The sequence below is a fragment of the Solanum verrucosum genome, unplaced genomic scaffold (assembly GCF_900185275.1).
Source record: "Solanum verrucosum unplaced genomic scaffold, falcon-dt-bn FXZP01000238.1, whole genome shotgun sequence".
In the NCBI taxonomy this organism is placed as follows: domain Eukaryota; kingdom Viridiplantae; phylum Streptophyta; class Magnoliopsida; order Solanales; family Solanaceae; genus Solanum; species Solanum verrucosum.
Window position 1 is genome coordinate 2,533,454 of NW_026020630.1, and position 21,291 is coordinate 2,554,744.

General features: G+C 36.3%; 2 protein-coding genes across 2 annotated transcripts; both read left to right on the top strand.

Annotated features, from left to right (window-relative positions):
- Nucleotides 1-323: 323 nt before the first annotated feature.
- LOC125811429 (serine/threonine-protein kinase STY13-like) lies at nt 324-8,625 on the top strand. Its single transcript, XM_049490911.1, has 3 exons — nt 324-417; nt 1,800-2,762; nt 8,004-8,625. Exons 2-3 carry the CDS (start codon nt 1,894-1,896, stop codon nt 8,338-8,340), a joined length of 1,206 nt encoding a protein of 401 aa, XP_049346868.1. The 5' UTR covers nt 324-417; nt 1,800-1,893; the 3' UTR covers nt 8,341-8,625.
- Nucleotides 8,626-13,385: 4,760 nt separating this feature from the next.
- On the top strand, nt 13,386-20,504 carry LOC125811430 (serine/threonine-protein kinase STY13-like). The gene is made up of 2 exons (XM_049490912.1): nt 13,386-14,263; nt 20,143-20,504. Exons 1-2 carry the CDS (start codon nt 13,485-13,487, stop codon nt 20,477-20,479), a joined length of 1,116 nt encoding a protein of 371 aa, XP_049346869.1. The 5' UTR covers nt 13,386-13,484; the 3' UTR covers nt 20,480-20,504.
- The last annotated feature ends 787 nt before the right edge of the window (nt 20,505-21,291 follow it).

Consider the following 21,291-nt stretch of genomic DNA (forward strand, 5'->3'; position numbering starts at 1 on the left):
TATTAAATAATGCATGAGAAATAAGTCCTGTCCAAAGTTTGTAATTCTTATAACAATTTCGATTAAAATTTAGGTATATTTCAAACCCTTTTATAGTTAACTTATTTATATTATCGAACTTGAAAATACACATTGTCTTTTTCGTTTCAAAATTTAAACTAGTCTATAATAAAAACATTTTACATGTTTTTAGATATTCAATCGAAATAAATCATAGTTCCATAAATGAAACTTAATGAAAACAAAAAGAAGGCCCCACATAAACGTCCATTTCATACATTACTCCGTCTGTATTTTTTTTTCTTGTGTTCACTTCTCTTTAATTTTTACTTCGATTTTTCTCCGGAACTCCGGTGGTCGGAAAGTTGATCGGCGTCGGAAAACAAGTAGAATTATAAATTTATAGTCACAATCGAGGTAAATTTGCTTTTTTCTCCTTAATTTTGCCCGTTGATCATTCATTTTTTCTGTGTTTTAATAAAAGTTTAGTTTTTTTCTGTGATTTTGGAGTTAAAGTTTGAAGCTTTTTTGCTTAGGGAAGTAGTTTGAGTTGGAGATGAAAAATGGTGAGCTTTTGGTTTACTTGGAATTGAACCCCCATCCCACCCCATAATTGGAAGAAAATTGTTGGTGTAAAAGTTGAATTTGGAGTTTTTTGTGATTTTGGAGTTGGTTTGAATGTGTATCTTTCTGGTTTTTATTTTTAAAGTTTGGAGTTTTTTTGCTTAGGGAAGTAGTTTGAGGTGGAGATGAAAACATGTTTTGTTTAATTTGGAATTGAAACAGAAAAATTCGTCTTGTTTGTTCCATTTTTGATAAGTTTAGATTATATTTTTTTCCTGTGATGTTTGAAGTTTTTTCTCTTAGGGAAGTTTCAGCTGGAGATTAGAATGATGACATTTTTGTTCTATCATAATTGGAAGAAAGAGGTAGGTGTAGGAATTTGGAGTTGTTCATCTCTTTCATTTTATTAGTTTTTTTTTTTTTTTTGATTTTTTTTTCTGTGGTTTTGGGAAGTTTATCAAATTGGTATATGCTTAAAGTTTGGATTCTTTTGGCTTATGGTGATGTTTTGTTTTACTTGGAAATAAAAACCCCATATTTGGAAGAAAAATGTAGAGGGTGAAAGTTGAATTTGGAGTTTTTTTTCCTTTTTTGTCTTATTAGTTCTATTTTTTGACAAGATTTTTTTTTTCTGTGATGTAGGTGTTGGTTGAAGGTTTATCTTGATGATTTATGTTTAGTGTTTGGAGCTTTTTTCTCCCAAATTTTAAACATAAACAAGGAAGATAAACTTTCAACCAACTCCAAAATTACAGAAAAAAAGAGAAGCTAATCAAAAATAGAAATAATAAGAAAACTGAGAAAACAAAACTCCAATTTCAACTTTCACCACTACATTTTTTCTTCCAATTATAGGGGGTTCAATTTCAAGAAGAACAAAAGGTCACCGTTCTTATCTTTGTGCTGGAGATAAGAATGGTGACCTTTTGTTTACTTGAAATTGACCCCCTATAATTGGAAGAAAAATGTGGGGGTGACATCCATGAGGTCTCAGGTTAAATAAATACTAGGTGATTTCTTTCCATTTGTCCTAGCCTTGTTAGATAGAGTTGCTTGGTACTTGTTGCTAGTGGAAAGTGACATGTATCTTGTGGAATTAGTCGAGGTGCATGCAAGCTGGTCCAGACACCAAGGCTATATAAAAAAGAAGAGTTGAAAGTAGCTGACCCTGTCAGTCTACTTAGAAGAATTGATTTTCAATGAACCTAACCTTTTACATTTTTCATGTTTTGCAGTGTCTCTGGAGGTGTGGTTTGATTCTAGAAATCCTCGTGCAAAAATAATAAGTCGGATTGAAACTTTTCTGCTGTAGCTGCTTTGTCAGAAAAAATGATGGAGGCTCCAAAATCTGTTGGACTTACAGGCTTGAATCAAAACCTGTCGCAGAGCTTTTACCATAAGCTTGGCGAGGGGTCAAACATGTCTACAGAGAGTTATGGGATGAGCAATGCTGGAGGTTCTGTTGCAATGTCGGTGGATAACAGCAGTATTGGATCAAATGATTCTCACACTCATATTTTAAACCACCAGGACAACCACATCCACAATAACTATTCTGTTGCTGCTAGCGTAGTCAGGGGGAGAGTTTCTAGGTTGAGCGATGATGCCCTCGCTCAAGCCTTGGTTGATCCTCAGTTCCCCACCATTGGGCTTGAGATTTATGATGAGTGGACAATTGACTTGAGGAGGCTTACCATTGGACAAGCTTTTGCTCAAGGATCTTTCGGGAAACTGTATAAGGGAACTTATAATGGTGAAGATGTTGCCATCAAGCTTCTGGAGAGGCCAGAAAATGATCTTGATAGGGCTCATCTTATGGAGCAACAATTTCAGCAGGAGGTCATGATGTTGGCAAATTTGAAGCATCAAAATATAGTACGATTTATTGGTGCATGCCGTAAACCCATGGTGTGGTGTATTGTGACTGAATATGCAAGAGGGGGATCAGTGCGTCAGTTCCTCACAAGGCGGCAAAACCGAGCTGTGCCATTGAAGTTAGCAGTTAAGCAGGCTCTGCATGTGGCAAGGGGGATGGAGTATGTGCATGGCCTGAATCTGATTCACCGGGATCTGAAATCCGACAATCTACTGATTGCTGCTGACAAGTCAATCAAAATTGCAGATTTTGGTGTTGCTCGAATTGAGGTGCTGACTGAAGGAATGACACCAGAAACTGGCACTTACCGCTGGATGGCTCCGTAAGCATCTAGACTCTTTAGCAGTCTTGTTAAATCTGGTGTCTTGGTCCAGTTTGGGCTTATTGCCAAACCCTATAATAGAGCTCTCTCTGTCTTCATTACTTTCTGAATTTTATTTCTTTTTGAAAACTCCTTTGATATGTGTTACTTGAGCCAAGCATCTTTCAAAAACAACCTATCTACCTCCACGAGGGAAGGGTAAGGTCTGCTTTCTCTCTACCCAACCCAGACACCATTGAGTGGGATTTCGCTGGGTATGTTGTTGTTGTAGCATGCTGGATTCCCTTTATGGAATAAACTTTTTTAGAACTAAAGTGAAAAGCATGGAGGTTGATGGGTTCAAGTCCTGTATGTCCTTTTGATGGCACCTCACTGATTGTGATTATATTTTCTATTGTATACGTGCTGTTACTAAGAGGGAGAAATTATTTGTTCCAGTTAGCTTTTTAACATAGTTATGTGCCTGTTAATGAAGGTTTACGAGTTGATCGACTTTATTTTCTCTTTCAATTTCTTTCCCTCCTTTTCATCTTCCTTCTTGTCCATGATTTGTAACTTGATTCAAGTTAGTCACATCCAAGGGCGTGGCTTAGTTGTCAATGAAGTAGGTGCAAACCGTGGAGATTAGGGTTCAATCACACCAAAAGTGCTTTCTTCCCATATGCCTAAACCTTAAACCTTGGTGGGTATCTATTCATGTCTGTTTATTGATCCAAATAAATGGTAAAGTGCCTTAGTTGATAACTCCCAGCACCAGCCACATCATATTCCATGAACTTATCAGCCCAAAGTGATTATTAACAGGAAAAGAACTAATCTTCAAAAAAATCAGTTCTTTTTCTGTTAATAATCACTTTGGGCTGATAAGGTTCATGGAATATGACATGGCTGGTGCTGGGAGTTATCAACTAAGGCACTTTACCATTTATTTGGATGCACTCCCCGATGAAGATGATAAGTTCTACATTGTGGTGGAAATTTTGGTCTTTTAGCAGGCATCTTAGAGAAGCATGGGAGACGTTAGTTCAAATCTTAGAAGAGGCACAAAAACACTAGGTGATTTCACCTGATACTTGTGTTGGTGGGGTATTGCAAGTACCTCATAAAATCATCGTCGGCATGCACTAGTGATCTTCGAGGATTTCTCGATTATCAAAAAGAAAAATCTAAATAAGTTCTATTCTTAGACATAATTAAGTTTCAACACTTTTATGCCTCCCAAATTTTTTATGCAGTTGTTATAATTGTTATATATAAGCGACTAATTAATGGATTCAAAAACAAAAACTGGTTACACCATAACTCAAGTATGGCTCTTTTAGTTTCTTTGCTAGCTCTGAGTTGGAAAGAAGTTTGTTCTTCTTTGGCTGTTTCCGAAAGGAATTCCTGGAGAGGCCTTACAAAAACTAGACTCTACAACGATAATGTGATTCTCCACTTACTACATAGACTTTTTCCAACATAAGACCATCTCAATCTCTACGGAAAGGTAGAAGTGGAATATTTGGCTCAATCTTCCATGAATCTAAATCATTTGTTGGAACCTTCGGTTATTCTTTACGGAGAGACCTCTTTTTAAAAGCATAAAAAGAGACTAGGTGATGTTTCTAGAATCTACAACGATTATGTGGATTCTCCATTGAGTTGCTACATAGACTTGTTCCATCCATAAGATTATCTCAATCTCTATGGAAACGTAGAAGTGGAATACTTGGCTCAATCTTCTCATGACCCTAAATCATTAGTTGTAACCTCCGAGCATTCTTTCTGGAGAGAAGTCTTATTAAAAGCAAAAGGCGATTCATGGAGTTTGAAGTGAAAAGCTAGGAGTGAAGCATACAAGTTACGGGAAAGTAAAAAGAAGTACCAATCACATACAAATTTAGTCATCTTCTCATGAACCTGAATCATTTGTTGAAACCTCCAATTACCGAGAGTAGTGTTTTTAGAATCGAGAAATGCAAAAAATGGCAAGGTCCGTGATTTTGAAGCAAAAAGAGAGAAGTGAAGCGCACTAGCTATAAGAAGTAAGTAATGCTAGACATAGAAGGATTTACTACTATAAAGATGCAATTAGAATAACTGATCTTTTCATCCAATTTACGGTAATATTGATATTAGTCTAGCTCCTCTAAGTCGAGATTCAAAAAAGTAGACCCTTTCTCATTAGGATCGTTTTACATGTCATTGTTTAAAGTCCACACTTCTCTGAAATGCATGGCTTCAAGCGGTAATCCCTTACTCAAATTGCTTAAAGCGATGGCTTTGAATAACACTGCAGGAGAGATGTGATACATGAAGAAATCAATATCCGGTTAAAAGAATGATAAGAATGCCTTATTTGGTATTTAGTCTTACAACACGTGTTGCTAGACCTGATTTAACGAATGCCTTATATAAGTTGAAGCAGATCTTTTAGAAACAAACGGAGCATTAAAACCCCTTAGTGATCAATCAACATGAACAACTTGTTAAGTCAGGGAGAGCCTACGTCAGGCCGGTTATGACTTAGTATTCCCGACGTCTTACTTTTTGTGCCTCACATACTATGTTACACCAGTCCTTTGCATTACACACCCGTTGAAATGGGTGTGTCGTGGCTGCGTGTACTCGTTAAAATACACAAAAAAAATTAACAAAAAAAAGAAAAATGCACGTACTTATAATGATACTTGCGTACAACTGATAAAATTCATACTCACAAATGAGTCCATACTTAGAAGCGGATCTAGGATATGAAGTTTATGGGCTCCCAAAGATCTCAAATTAAAAATAAAAATTATTACAAGTGGTCAAAGGGAATCAGACCCTCAACGAGGAGGGCAACAAAGCATAAGCAAGTTCCATTATGCCGCTGGGGCAAGAGCTTACTTTGTTGGGAGATCCCAACAAATAGTTTTTATATATTTAATAGATTTTTTCAATATAAATACAAAAGTTAGTGGATTCCCCAAAGCCTACACCCGATACTCTAGGTCTGCCCATGTCCAACAACAACAACAATATACCCCGTGCAATCCCACAAGTGAGATTTGGGGAGGGTAGAGTGTATGCAAATCTTACTTTTACCTTGTAGAGATAGAGAGGTTTCTGAAAGACCCTCGTTTTTAATAAACATGCCAAAATAGTTCAAAAGTGGGATAAAAATATGGGAGCAATCAGAACGACACGCAATGCAAAATGGGAAGTGTTACACAACAAACAAGAGAAAGAACGGTAACGAAAACAAAATAATGCATAATCAATGCAGAAGAAACTACACGAGTAGTGCTAATACAATTGGTAAGAACACCATTGAAAGCCTATCTCGCAGGGAAGTGAGAGAATGCTTAATTACCAACTAACCTTCTACCCTAATATGCGACCTCCATACTCTCCTATCTAACACCATGTCCTCAGTAAGATCCAGATGCACTCTATCTAATCACTTACTCCTAATACTTCTTCGGCCTACCTTTACCTCTCCTGGCGTCCTCCACTGCCAATTGCTCACACCTCCTCACTGGAGCGTCTACACTCCTCCTTCTCACATGTTCACTCAGTCTCACTTCCCCCATTTTGTCCAACATGGAGGCCACTCCTATCTTGTATCAGATATCTCAATTCTTAATCTTGTCTCTCTTAGTATGCCCACACATCTACCTCAACATCCTCATCTCAACGACTTTCTTCTTCTGAACATGAAATTTCTTAATAGGACAACACTCCGCCCCGTAAAACATGGTCGGTCTAACGGCTACTCTGTAGAACTTGCCCGTCCATACTCCATATAATATGGATCACATGTTACCTTTAGTTGCTGAAGAAGTATATTTGAACCATTTCAAAATTTTGGATTCCTCTACTAGAACTCATTACCTCTAAGAATGATAGGAAAAACGAAGCATGGGCGTCCACATGGGCTTGATTTGCCAAGTCTGTTCGTATGTATTATGAAACGCCAAATTAATTTTAGAAGTAATGCATAATTAGTACGTAAGAATATATTTTACAATTTGTTTTATGTATTACGGTGCATGTATAGGCTGACTATTGTATCAATTCATGCATTTGTGCCTGATTGTTTAACTATTGAAAATCTTTGTTTTATTTTGATATCTATCAGAAGATCTCCTTGGTTGGCACAATCTGACATAGAAGGTGCAAAATAATGACAACGAAGATAATTACTTCAATTTGCTTAGTTTATTGTTCCACTGATACATGGGGTTTTCCTGTATTTAGAGTCTTATTTAAGAATGGGTATATTTAGTGAATCTTTCGAGAAATTTTTTCTTATCATGATTTTCCTGGAGTCTTTAGGATTCTGCTCTTGGAAGTTCAGTTATTTGTTTCTCAGGCATATATAGCAGTTAGAATTTAAACCTTGAATTAGATCATCATTTCAGGATGAGAGAGAGAATGATATAGATTGGTTGCTTTATCCAGTTTATGAGTGTAGATTACTGATGATAGAAATGGCATTTCTTGATTTCTTTTGTCCTGGACAGAAGTATCACCATTAGTTTCTGTTTAGTTTTGATCCTTACATAATGTTGGAGATGAAAGTATATTCTTTATAAGCTAAGCGAGTTGGAGATTAAGCTTTTGATTTCTTGAGATAATGTGACAAACTGAGAAGTTTCCATTTCTATTAGGACATTTCTTTCAGACTAGAATCAAAGTAAGTTTTCATGTCTGCCTGAAATATTGTTGAAATGCTTGCGATCAGAAAGGATTTAGGAGGTTGACCTTGTGAGTGGTGATAATTTTGGTGACCTAGTGCAGTCGTGAAACACCACATCCCTGCGATGGTGGATGATGTAGCAGTGCAATATAGTTCTTCTCTGTGTGATAATAGGCTAGTATGCATGTTAGACTTTCCTTGGCGAAATAGACAGAAGAATCTGCTTGCATTTGTTCATTTGATGTGATAATGAATGATCTTGCCAAAAAAAAATGATATTGAATGATCTTTGCCAAAACAGGTGGGGATCGGATCTCAATATCTGGTAAAACTCGTATACGTGCAGCCAGTCTCTGACATTTGATTCTGATTAACTGAGAAATGAAGTTACTTTTCAAGTTCACTCTTGAGAAATTAGTTATTCACATTCTGCAGATCCTATCCTGTTTAACATTGTGATTTTTTTGGCTAGTGTGTCTGGTTTCTTCTCTTTTCAGAAAAAGAAAAACGATGTTCAAATTTGTTAGCATCTGTGTTTCGTTGTGGACCGCTAAGTGTTTGACTTTGTTTTGTAGGGAGATGATCCAGCACCGGTCATACACCCAGAAAGTTGATGTTTATAGTTTTGGCATTGTTCTGTGGGAGCTCATAACTGGGTTGCTTCCTTTCCAGAACATGACTGCTGTGCAGGCTGCTTTTGCTGTTGTCAACAAAGGCGTCCGTCCAACAATCCCCATTGATTGTTTGCCTGTCTTATCTGATATCATGACCTTCTGCTGGGATTCTGACCCTGATAATAGGCCAACTTTCTCTCAGGTGGTCAAGATGCTTGAGGCAGCTGAGACAGAAATCATGACTAATATCAGAAAGGCACGTTTCAGGTGCTGCATTCATCCTACGGCTACAGGTTGATTCGGGAAAGAGGAAACTGGAGGCAAAAAAATGTTGAATGGCAAAACTGATTTTGAGTCTGCCATGTGTATCTATCAGGCACAATTTCTTTTCAGATAGAAAAAGGGTTATAGTTATGAGAAAAAACTAAACATTTCTTTGTTGTATTTTGTTTCTTTTCTTTAAACTGTGGATTTAAGACAACGACTAGTTGTTAATACAGGATATCTGATGTGCATCTATGCATTTCAGATTTTGGCTCTGTGTTTGCTGAATTTGTTCAAAGTTATATCAGGTTCTGAATTATATGAAATGCTCATCTATGCCCGCAGCCTCGTTTTTTGTGTTACACTCTGACAGTTGTATCAGTGCAGAACACCTAAAGGTACAGGAGAAATACAAAATGCCTCCAGAGCAGTATGACACATCTATGCCTCTGGTAAGTGTGCAAATTTGCAGAATTTGCTGTATTGAAGTATGGTAGCTTTTCAGATTGTATTGTTTTGATTTTGAGGTCACTATTTGGGGAGTTCCACTTGTGGTGTTTGAAATTCTAGGACAATGACTATTTTACAATTACAAGGGTTGGAAAGTTCCCCTTATCCTACTTCCCCATCCTTTGATTTTACTATTATTTATTATTTTCTTTGCTTCAGCTATCTCATTACTTATTATTGCTACTGTTCTTTTCTTCATTATCCTGTTAGTGTATTTGTTTTTCATGTCTTCTGTGATATGGTTTGCTTAAGCTGAGGGTCTATCGGAAAAAGTCTCTTTACTTTCTCTAGGTAGGGGTAAGACTTTATACACACCACCCTCTTTCTGACTCCACTTGTGGAATTTCACTGGTATGTTGTTGATGTTGATGTTGAAGGCTTGGAAAATAGTTATTTTTACTTGATATTATACTCATTGAAGATAGTAGATAACTAATACAGTAAAACATTGAGGTACGTGCAAATTTGATCGAACACATAGATTAGTGATCATGAATTAGGCTTTATTTACAACCCACTGCTATCTGTTTTGGGGTTTTCTAGTTCCATACGTCATGGCAAGGATCCATTATTTTAATGTAATGCTGATATGATTAGACTGTAAACTCGGAAAGATAAAATTAGGAATGAAGATATTTCAAAAAAAAAAAATATGAGTGATATTTTATGATAGACAAAATGAAGGAAGTGAGATTAAGATAGTTCAAACAAATGAAGAGAAGATGTGTAAATACACACACCATTGATTGGGGGAGAAGTGATTATAGATAGGACAATGCATTTTTAGTTTATAGAGGACATGATCTTAGAAACGAGGTTATGAAGGTCATAGATATTAGGACAGTAAAAGGTTAGTAGGTAGTTGAGCGTCATCTCACTTTCTTACAGAATAAGCTTGGTGGTAATTTGGTGCACCATACCTGTTTCCTCGTTCATTGGCAGTAGCATTATTTTTGTTAATTTCTGTTGTTTCGTGTGCTTCAATTATTGCATTATTTGACTGTTGTTACTATTCCTTATTTTTCAAATACTATGCAATGCTTCTTTTTATTTATTTAATTATTATGTCCTCTTTACTTTTGTATGTTTTCTTAATCAAACTGCTTTAATATGTGTTGTTTGAGTCGAGAGTCTTTTGAAAGTGACATTTCTAACTGGTGTGCGTATATTCTACCCTTTTTGGACCCCAAATTGCTTTAGTATGCGTTATTTGAGTCGAAGGTCTTTTGAAAATGACCTTTCTATTTAGTGTGCGTGTATTCTACAATTTTCGGACCCCATTTATAAGATTACGCGAAATATGTTGTTGATGGTCGTCATAAAATTTAAGGGGTCAAAATGTATAAGAAAATAACTTAGGTGGATGCAAAAGCCATCATATAATTCATATACATTATTAGAATGCAAAGAGAAGTCTAAAAGCTAACGACGTCGTTGGAAGTGATAGGCTTTTGGCCGTAAACGGTGGTTTTAGCACGGCGATTCCTAGGGTTTAGGCCGCCGAAGACGACGGAGTAAGATGAAGCCGGTAGTAAGAACAGCAGTGTCGAACGGACCTCTAATTTCATGGCTCAGTACGAGAAGGATGAATGCAACATCGGTGACCGCGTAAATACTCTCTCTCTCTCTCTCTCTCTCTATATATATATATATATATATAGTTGTTATTAAATCGTTTTTTTCGTCAGTTTTCTGATTATGTTATTTTGGTCTTTGATTATCTGAGCAATTTTAATTATGAGGTTGTTAACTTGCAATTGGCTTCAAAATAGTTGTTTGTTTCAATGCAAATTAAAAAAGCACCTAAAATTACAGATATCTAGACTTATTGTAGAGATTCATTTCATGAAGTTGGTTAAAAATTAGATTTTTTTCATGGAAATGTTGCTGCTGATGTTATTTTGGTTTCTGAATTCAAGGGTTCTAAATTATGAGCTTGTAAACTAGTAATATGACTCCAAAATGGTTGTTTCTTTCAATGAGGAATAAAGAAGCAACCAAAATCATGAGCTTGAAAACTAGTAATATTACTCCAAAATGGTTGTTTCTGTCAATGAAGAATAAAGAAGCAACTAAAATTATGCATCCCTAGACTCGTTGTGGAGTTCATTTTTATCTAAATTCTTAGTTGGCGATGTGTTCCTATCTTCTGTGCTTGTAATCTGTTTATGATGAGTACATGAAATTGGTGAATTTTCCTTATTTTCAGTTGAAATTTTGTTAATAATGTTATTACCCAGTCTCAACTATGGATATAAAAGGGGTCTACGGTAGGTTATAGTCTAATTATGCTAAGCGTATGAAGACTAAATTAGAGTGGCACTGGTTAAGAGGCTTTCCATTATGGACTGTAATTACTTTGGGGTCGTGTTGTGGTTGATTCTTTAATGGCATTTTGAATTATATATTTACACCTTGAATATTTGGAAGTATGATATATGAAATACACTTCTAGTCATGAGTTTGAGAAAGAAGGAGAGTGGTGGGCTATAAGTTTCTAGTGAAGGGAAAGATGTGCGGATTCAAATATAAATGTGATTCGTCCAACCACTAATTTTGTTTATTTATTTTTTCTTCTTCTTTATTAGTAATTTCTAAAACTCAAAGTGGAAACATTCATTAAACCTTGCTTAGGATATTTGATTTGTCCAACACCAAATTTGCCTTGTTGTTCTTCTTATTTATTAGTATTTTCCTTAAATTCAAAGTGTTAAAAATCATTAAATATAACTTATGATATTTGACTCGTCCAACCACCAAATTTGCCTTGTTTTTTTTCCTTAAATTTGAAGTGGAAAAATTCATTAATTCTAGCTTACAATATTTGATTCGTCCAACCATCAAATTTGTTTTACGTTCCTTCTTATTTATTACTAATTTCTTAAATTCAATGTGGAAAAATTCATTAAATCTAGCTTACAATATTTGATTCGTCCAACCACCGAATTTGTCTTGTGTTTCTTCTTATTTATTCCTACTGCTTTTAATTTAAAGTGGAAAAATTTATTAAAACTAGCTTTATTGTGGTAATTATGATTATATTCCTTCAATCCAAAGTGGAAAAAATCATTAAATCTAACTTGTATCTACAACCAAATACATTCACATTTCAAAATCACATTTGTAGTGTGAATTTTATCCACACTCCAAAATCACATTTTTGGTGTGAACTTATTACCTGATTAACTAGAGTTAAAATAAAGGAAAATCTCAAGCACATGTATTTCGTTTGATGTTTACTAAGCTTTTAAATAATTAAGAACATTTATAATCAATAATAGGAGGACATTTTAAAATTTTATCCTCCTATTTATTGCTTGACAAAGTAATTTTTTTTTCTTTCAAAATTTGAACTGAAAGTATATAATAAAAACACTATTTCATGTGTTCAAATGTTCAATTGAAATAAACCATAATTCAAGTGTCAAAGTGAAATTTATTGAACACTTAAAACAATTCTAATACAAGTAGGCCCCACATAAACTCTTACTCTCACATGTAACTTGTGATTGAGTACACCATATGCAAAAAAGACAAAAATAAATAAATAGAGATTTTCTCTTCTCTTAGCTAAATATAATTCTTTACTTTTCATACATTACTCTCTGTGTGTGTTCTTTTTTCTCTCGTGTTCACTTCTCTTAGTTTTTACTTCAATTTTTCTTCAGAGCTCCAGTGGTCAGAAAATTGATCGGCATCAGAAAACACGTAGAATCATCACATTCTTCATATACCTCAGTTCCGAGAATAGAAATTGTTCGTTTTCTTTCTGTACGCAATTCAAATCGAGGTAAATTTACTTTTTTCTCTTTGATTTTGCCTTTGATCGTTCATTTTTATGAATATGCTAGGTTTCAATTAAAGTTTAACACTAGGTGATTTCTTTCTTCCATTTGTCCTACCCTTGTTAGATAGAGTTGCTTGGTACTTGTTGCCAGTGAGAAGTGACAGGTACCCTGGAATTAGTCGAGATGCATGCAAGCTAAGCCTGTACACCACTCTTATTAAAAAAAGATTTGAAATAGGTGTAATTTTTTCTCGGACGTCCTTTTAGATCTATTTTTTTTGACAAGTTTAGCCTTGTTCTTTATTTCTATAATTTGGAGTTCTGCTGAAAGTTTTATCTTCCTGCGCTATGTTTGAATTTTGGATTATTTTTTTTTGCCTTGGGAAGTTTGATCTGGAGATAAAAATGCCGATGTTTTTTTCTTCTTGGAAACCCCCTATAATTGGAAGAAAATTGTAGTGGTGAAAGTTGAAATTGGAATTTTTTTTCCTTCATATTAGTTCTATTTTGAGATAATTGCTGCCTACCTCTAGTATGCTTATCATCATACTAGGTTGATTTATCAAAGAAAAATCTGAGTGGGTTAGTCATCAAAGAGGAAACAGGGTTACTCACTTTCACAAGCGTTTGACCTTGTCAGTCTACATAGAAGAATTGATTTTTGATGAACCTAACCATTTCCATTTTTATGTTTTGCAGGGCTGTGGAGGTGCGGCTTGATTTTAGAAATCTTCATGCACAATAAATAAGTTGGATTGAAGCTTTTCTGTTGTAGCTGCTTTATCAGAAAAAATATTGAGGCTCCAAAATTTGTTGGACTTGTAGACTTGAATCAAAACCTGTCGCAAAATTTTTATCATAAGCTTGGTGAGGGGTCAAACATGTCTATTGAAGGTTATGGGATGAGCAATGCTGGTGGTTCTGGTGCAATGGCGGTGGATAACAGCAGTGTTGGATCAAATGATTCACACACTCATATTCTAAACCAGCAGGGTAATCACATCCACAATAACGATTCTGTTGCTGCTAGCGTAGTCAGGGGGAGAGTTACTAGGTTGAGCGATGATGCCCTTGCTCAAGCCTTGGTTGATCCTCAATTCCCCACTATTGGTCTTGCAATTTATCATGAGTGGACAATTGACTTGAGGAGGCTTACCATTGGGCAAGCATTTGCTCAAGGATCTTTTGGGAAACTCTATAAGGGAACTTATAATGGTGAAGATGTTGCCATCAAGCTTCTAGAGAGGCCAGAACATGATCTTGAGAAGGCTCACTTTATGGAGCTGCAATTTCATCATGAGGTCAAAATGTTGGCAAATTTGAAGCATCCAAATGTAGTACGATTTATTGGTGCATGCCGTAAAGCCATGGTGTGGTGTATTGTGACTGAATATGCAAGAGGGGGTTCAGTGCGTCAGTTCCTCACGAGGCGGCAAAACCGAGCTGTGCCATTGAAGTTAGCAGTTGTGCAGGCCTTGGATGTGGCAAGGGGGATGGAGTATGTGCATGGCCGGAATCTGATTCACCGAGATCTGAAATCCGACAATCTGCTGATTGCTGCTGACAAGTCAATCAAGATTGCAGACTTTGGTATTGCTCGAATTGAGGTACTGACTGAAGGAATGACACCAGAAACTGGCACTTACCGCTGGATGGCTCCGTAAGCATCTAGACTCTTTAGCAGCCTTGTCAAATCTGGTGTCTTGATCCAGTTTGAGTTTATTGCCAAACCCTATAATAGAGCTCTTAAGCTTTTTATCCTATTCTTGTGGGTTATTTTTTCTCTGTCTGCATTACTTTCTGTATTTTTTTTCAAAATTGCTTTGTATGTGTTTCTTTAGCCAAGCATCTTCCGGAAACAACCTCTCTTCTTCCACGAGGGCAGGCTAAGGTCTGCTTTCTCTCTACCCACCCCAGATCCCACTGAGTGGGATTTCACAGGGTATGTTGTTGTTGTAGCATGCTGGATTCCCTTTATGGAATAAATTTTATTAGAACTGAAGTGAAGAGCATGGTGGTTGATGGGTTCAAGTCCTGTATGTTCTTTTGATGCCACCTCACTGATTGTGATTGTATTTTCTATTGTATACCTAGTGTTTCTTCCAGTTAACTTCTTAATTTAGTTCTGTACCTGATAATGAAGGATAAAGAGTTGATTGACTTTACTTTCTCTTTCAATTCCTTTCCCTCCTTTTCCTTTTCCTTCTTGTCCATGACTTGTAACTTGATTCAAGTTAGACACACTCAAGGGTGTCACTTTGTTGTCAATGAAGTAGGAGCAAACCTTTGGAGATTAGGGTTCAATCATCCCAGAGACAGAAAACACCAAGTGTTCTCTTCCCATATGCCTAAACCTTAAACCTTTGTGGGTATAGTTACCCGAAATCGAGATGCATGCAAGTTGGATTGGATACCATTTTCAGAAAGAGTAAAATTGCATATATCTGAAAATGGGTCTAAGACATTAACTACCACACTGGGTTCACTTTCAGGATGTGTCTGAGAGATATGAACCACAATTCTATTCTTATTGAATATGTAGATGAAACTTCTATGGGAAGTATATTATCTCTTTCTCTCCTTTGTGAGTGTCGACCTTCCAGCATCATCTTTAGCATCACCTCTTTCTTCAAAGCAGTGAGGCTATTTTGGAAATAATGTATTGGTAAGAAAGAGAATGGGGAGGTGCGATTCACCAGAGATCTCTCTCTTTATAGGATGACATACATCCACAAGAGTCGCATTGTTTGTTGCTGCTGGAGAAACTTAAAAAGAGCAAGGGAATGACATGTCTACCAGAAACATTTCTTGTTTAGAGTGGAAGTTGGTTGCCGAATGAAAGTTTTTAAGTTGTTAGTAGTTGAACAGCATTCCTGTTTGCTTGGCTCGTGCTAACTTTCTCAAAGCACTGAAATGAATCAGTTAAAGAAGGATTGTTTAGGACATGTTATTTGGACATACACTGGTGTCTCTGGAATCTGCAGGGCTCTTGTTAACTTTCTCAAAGCACTGAAATGAATCAGTTAAAGGAGGACTGTTTAGGACAATTTAATTGGACATACACTACACTAGTGTCTCTGGAATCTGCAGGTGGAAGTCATTGCTCTGTTGGAGGATGGCAAAACAAACATCAATTTTTTTTTATGACAAAGGAAACCCGCAGCTGCTATCCATTGGGTGCGTACACGGTAAAATCCCCGCTCCTATGCAATAGCTCACAAAATTCGTAAGAGAGGTAACCTGCACAAGGCAAGCTCGGTGCGACGAGCTTGACCCAGAAGACAAACCCCTTGCTTTTGCTGGCAAGGGGTTTTGAACTTGAGACCTCCAAAATGGAAGTCCCAAGCCCAAACCACTAGGCCACCCCAAAGGGTAACTGGCATATCTATTCTGATGTTTCTGGAAGGAATTCTAGGAGGGCCTTACAGAAACTACTCTACAACGATAATATGATTCTCCGCTGAGTTACTACATAGACTTTTTTCATCATTAGACAATCTCTACGGAAAGGTAAAAGTGGAATATTTGGCTCAATCTTCAATGAATCTAAATCATTTATTGGAACCTTCACTATTCTTTAGGAAGAGGCCTCTTTAAAAGCATAAAAAGCAACTAGGTGATGTTTCTATAATCTACAACGATTATGTGGATTCTGCATTGAGTTGCTACATGGACTTGTTCCGCCCATAAGACTATTTCAATCTCTATGGAAAGGTAGAAGTGGAATACATGGCTTAATCTTCTCATATTAAAAGCAAAAAACGATCCATGGAGTAAAAAGCTTGGAGTGAAGCTTACAAGTTATGGAAAAGTATAATGAAGTACCATCCACAAAGAAATTTAGTAATCTTCTCATGAACTTGAAACATTTGTTGAAACCTCCAATTATTGAGAGTACTGTTATTAGAAGCGAGAAACACAAAAAGCGACAAGTCCATGGAGTTTGAAGCAAATATCGAGAAGTGAAGCACAATGGCTATAAGAAGTAAGTAATGCCGAACATAAAAGGATTTAGTACAATAAAGATGCAAATAAAATAAATGGTTTTTGCATCTAGTTTACTTAATATTGATATTGATCTTGCTCTTCAAAGTCGAGATTCAAAAAAGTAGATCCTTTCTCGTTAGGATCATTTCGCACGTCATTGTTTAAAGCAGTGCATGGCTTCAAGAAGTAATCCCATTCTTCAAATTGCTTTAAGCGATGGCTTTGAATAATAATGTGGGAGAGATGTGACACATGATGAAATCAATGCCCAGTAAGAAGAATGATAAGAATGCCTTATTTGGTATTTTTTTTTTTTGATAACCGAGAAATCCGTCTGTGACCCGCCCTTTGGACCAATCATAGCCTTCTAAACTCGGTGGATAATGGGCCCGCCCCTCTACCCTTCTCCACTTAAATACCAGGCTTCGCTTTGCATGGTGTGGGGCTTGAACCTGCGACCTAAGCCACAAATCCTCCACCTTTTGCCACTTGAGCTAGGAATTGGGGGCAATGCCTTATTTGGTATTAAGTCTTACAACACGTGTTGCTAGACCTGATTTGACAAATGCCTTGTATAAGTTGAAGTAGATCTTTTAGAAACAAAAGGAGCATGAAAACCTCATAATGATCAATCAATTAGTATAACTTGTTAAATTACGGAGATCCTACGTCAGGCCGATTATGACTTAGTATTTCTGACATCTAACTTTTAGTGCCTCACATACTATGTTGTATCGGTCCTTTGCATTACATACATGTTGAAATGGGTGTGTCATGGTTACGCGTACTCTTCAAAATACACAAATAATTTACAAAATGATACTTACATCTGATAAAATTCATACTCACAGACGAGTCAAGAAGATTTAGGATTTAAAGTTAATCGGTTCCCAATGATATCAAGTTTAAAAAGTAAATTATTATATGTGCCCAAGGGGAATCGAGCCTTCAATGAGGAGGGCAATAAAGCTCAAGCAAGTTCCCATTTATGCCGCTGGACCAAGAGCTTACTTTGTTAGTAGATCCCAACAAATACTTTAAATATTTAATTGACTGGATTCCACAAAACCTACACATGATACTTTAGGTCCGCCCCTGTTCAATAGCAACAACAACATACTCAGTGCAATCCCACATGTGGGGTTTGGTGAGAGTAGAGTGTATGCAAATGTTACCCTTAACTTGTTGAGATAAAGAGGTTTGTTCTGAAAGACCCTCAACTTTAAATAAACTTGCCAAACAGTTTGCAAAAGGGAATACAAATATTCGGAGCAATCACAATGACACATTTACGTAAAATGGCAAGTGTTACATAACAAACAAGTGAAAGAACAATAACAAAAGTGAAATAATGCAATAATCAACACACAAAAAACTTCAAGAGTAGTGCTAATACTACTGATAAGAATACTAGTGAAAGCCTATCTCGCAAAGAAGCAAGAGAATGCTCAATTACCAACTAACCATTTACCCTAATACACGACCTCTATACTCTCCTATCAAATGCCATGTCCTCGGTAAGATCTAGATGCACTCCGTCTAATCACTTCCTCCCAATACTTCTTCGGCTTGACTTTACCTCTCTTGACGTCCTCCCTTGCCAACAACTCACACCTCCTCACTGAGGCGTCTATACTCCTCCTCCTCACGTGTCCAAATCATCTCAGTTTCACTTCCCTCATCTTGTCCAACATGGAGGCCACTCCTACCTTGTGTCGGATATCTCCATTCTTAATCTTGCCACTCTTAGTATGCCCACACACCCACATCAATATCCTCATTTGAACAATTTTCTTCTTCTGAACTTGGGATTTCTTAATAGGCCAACACTCCGCCTCATAAAATGTGGTCGGTCTAACCACTACTCTGTAGAGCTTACCCATCCATACTCCATATAATATGGATTTCATGTTATTTTAGTTGCGGAAGAATAAGTATATTTGAAACATTTTGGATTTCTCCACTAAAACTCATCACCTCTAAAGAATGATAGAAAAAACGAAAGCATCAAATCTATTTAGGTGGCACGGGTGTCCACATGGGCTTGATTTGCCAAGTTTGTTAATATGTACTATGAAACACCAAATTAATTTTAGAGTATGCATTAGGTATGTAAAAATATATTTTACTATTTGTTTTATGTATTACGGTGCATGTATAGGCTGACTGTTGTATTGATTCATGCATTAGCGCCTGATTGTTAAACTGTTGAAAATTTATTGACATCTATTGGAAGATCTCCTTGGTTGGCACAATTTGACCTGAAGGCTGCAAAAATTATGACAACTAAGAAAATTACTTCATTTTGCTCAGTTTATTGTTCTACTGATACATGGGGTTTTCCTGTATTTAGGGGTCGTTTGGTGTGAGGGATAAAAATAAATAGTCCTGGGATAAAAAAACAGTCTTGGGATTAAATTTTGGTGTCTTGTTTGGTTGCCATGTTTGGGATAACTTATCCCACCATTTATACCATAGTGATGGGATAAGTTATCCCATATACATGGCGGAATAAGTAATCTCAGGATAATTAATCATGGGATAACTTGTTCCCAACCAAATGACCCCTTAGAGTCTTATTTAAGAGTTGGTAATATTTAGTGACTCTTTCGAGAAAAAAATTTCAAATCACGATTTCCCTTAGGATTCTGCTCTTAGAAGTTCAGTTATTTGTGTCTCAGGCATATATGGCAGTTAGAATTTAAACCTTGAATTAGATCATCAATTCAGGTTGGTTTAGAGAATATGGTATAGAGTTAAATAAATCCCTTTCAATCTGGTGGAGATTGATTGCTATATCCAGTTGAGGGTAGATTACTGATGATAGAACTGGCATTTTTTTATTTCTTTTGTCCTGGACAGAAGTATCGCCATCAGTTTCCGTTTGGGTTTGTACCTTACACAATGTTAGAGAGGAAAGCATATTCCTTATAAGCTAAGTGAGTTGGAGATTAAGCTTTTGTTTTCTTGAGATAATGTGACAACTGGAGAAGTTTCGATTTCTAATAGGACATTTCTTTCAGACTTGATAAAAAATAAGTGTTCATGTCTGCCTGAAATATCTTCGAAATGGTTGCGATCAGAAAGGATTTAGGAGGTTGACCTGGTGAGTGGTGGTAATTTTATAGTCTTCTCTGTGTGATAATAGGCTAGTATGCATGAATGGCTTTCCTTGGGGAAATAGACAAAATAATATGTTTGCTTTTGTTAATTTGATGTGATAATGCAAGATCTTGCCAAAAGAGGTGTGGATCGGATCTCAATATCTGGTAAAACTCGAATACATGCCAGCCAGTCTGACTCTTTGTATAATTCTAGTATACTCAAATTTTTATTCTGATTAACTGAGAAATGAAGTTACTTTTCAAGTTTACTCTTGAGAAATTAGTTATTCACATTCTGCAGATCCTATCCCGTTTAACTTTGTGAATTATTGGCAAGTGTGTCTGGTTTCTTCTCTTTTCAGAAAAAAGTAAAATGGATGTTCAAAGTTGTTAGCAATAGCATCTGTGTTTCGTTGTGGATTGCTAAGCGTTTGACTTTGTTTTGTAGGGAGATGATCCAGCACCGGCCATACACCCAGAAAGTTGATGTTTATAGTTTTGGCATTGTTCTGTGGGAGCTCATAACAGGGTTGCTTCCTTACCAGAGCATGACTGCTGTGCAGGCTGCTTTTGCTGTTGTCAACAAAGGCATCCGTCCAACAATCCCCATTGATTGCTTGCCTGTCTTATCTGATATCATGACCTGCTGCTGGGATTCTGACCCTGATAATCGGCCAACTTTCTCTCAGGTGGTCAAGATGCTTGAGGTGGCTGAGACAGAAATCATGACTAATATCAGAAGGGCACGTTTCAGGTGCTCCCCTCATCCTACGGCTACAGGGTAAGAGGAAACTGGAGGCAACTGATTTTGAGTCTGCCATGTGTATCTATGAGGCACAATTTCTTTGCAAATAGAAAAAGGGCTATAGTTATGAGAAAAAACTAAACATTTCTCTGCTGTTTTTTGTTTCTTTTCTTTAATCCGTGTATTTAAGATGGTGACTAGTTGGTAATACAGGATATCTGATGTGCATGTCAGATTATGGCTGTATTTGCTGAATTTGTTCAAAGTTATATCAGGTTCTGAATTATATATGAAATGCTCATCTGTTGTATTTTCTTTTCATACCTATTGTGATATGCTTTACTTAAGTCGAGGGTCTATCGAAACAACCTCTCTACTTTCACAAGGTAGGGTTAAGGTTGTGTAAACATCACCCTCTTCAGACTGAACTTGTAGAATTTTATTGGGTATATTGTTGTTGTTCAAGGGTTGGAGAGTAGTTATGTTTATCCATTTAATAACATTTATTTTTACCATAATTAAATGATAAAATTGATATTATATTTCATGCTATTAATTAACCATATGCACAAGATTCCATAAGAGATAACTTATTTATCGAAACTTTAGTGGATAAAGTTACTTGATAACTAACAAAACAATTGAGATATGTTTGGTGGTAATTTGGTACACCATACATGTTTCCTTGTTCATATGTAGTAAAATTATTTTTTGTTAATTCTCGTTCTCATATACTTCAATTATCACATTAGTTGATGATTGTTACTATTCCTTGTTTATCAAATACTGTTCAATGCTTTTTATTTATTTATTTATTTATTATGTTGTCTTGCTTTTGTATGTTTTTTTTCA

What these genes read in the sequence shown, in the direction of transcription:
- LOC125811429 (XM_049490911.1), top strand. Translation starts at nt 1,894, where the DNA reads ATGATGGAGGCTCCAAAATCTGTTGGACTTACAGGCTTGAATCAAAAC. An exon ending in ACTTACCGCTGGATGGCTCC is followed by an intron (nt 2,763 to 8,003) that starts GTAAGCATCTAG and finishes TTTGTTTTGTAG; the next exon opens with GGAGATGATCCAGCACCGGT.
- LOC125811430 (XM_049490912.1), top strand. Translation starts at nt 13,485, where the DNA reads ATGTCTATTGAAGGTTATGGGATGAGCAATGCTGGTGGTTCTGGTGCA. An exon ending in ACTTACCGCTGGATGGCTCC is followed by an intron (nt 14,264 to 20,142) that starts GTAAGCATCTAG and finishes TTTGTTTTGTAG; the next exon opens with GGAGATGATCCAGCACCGGC.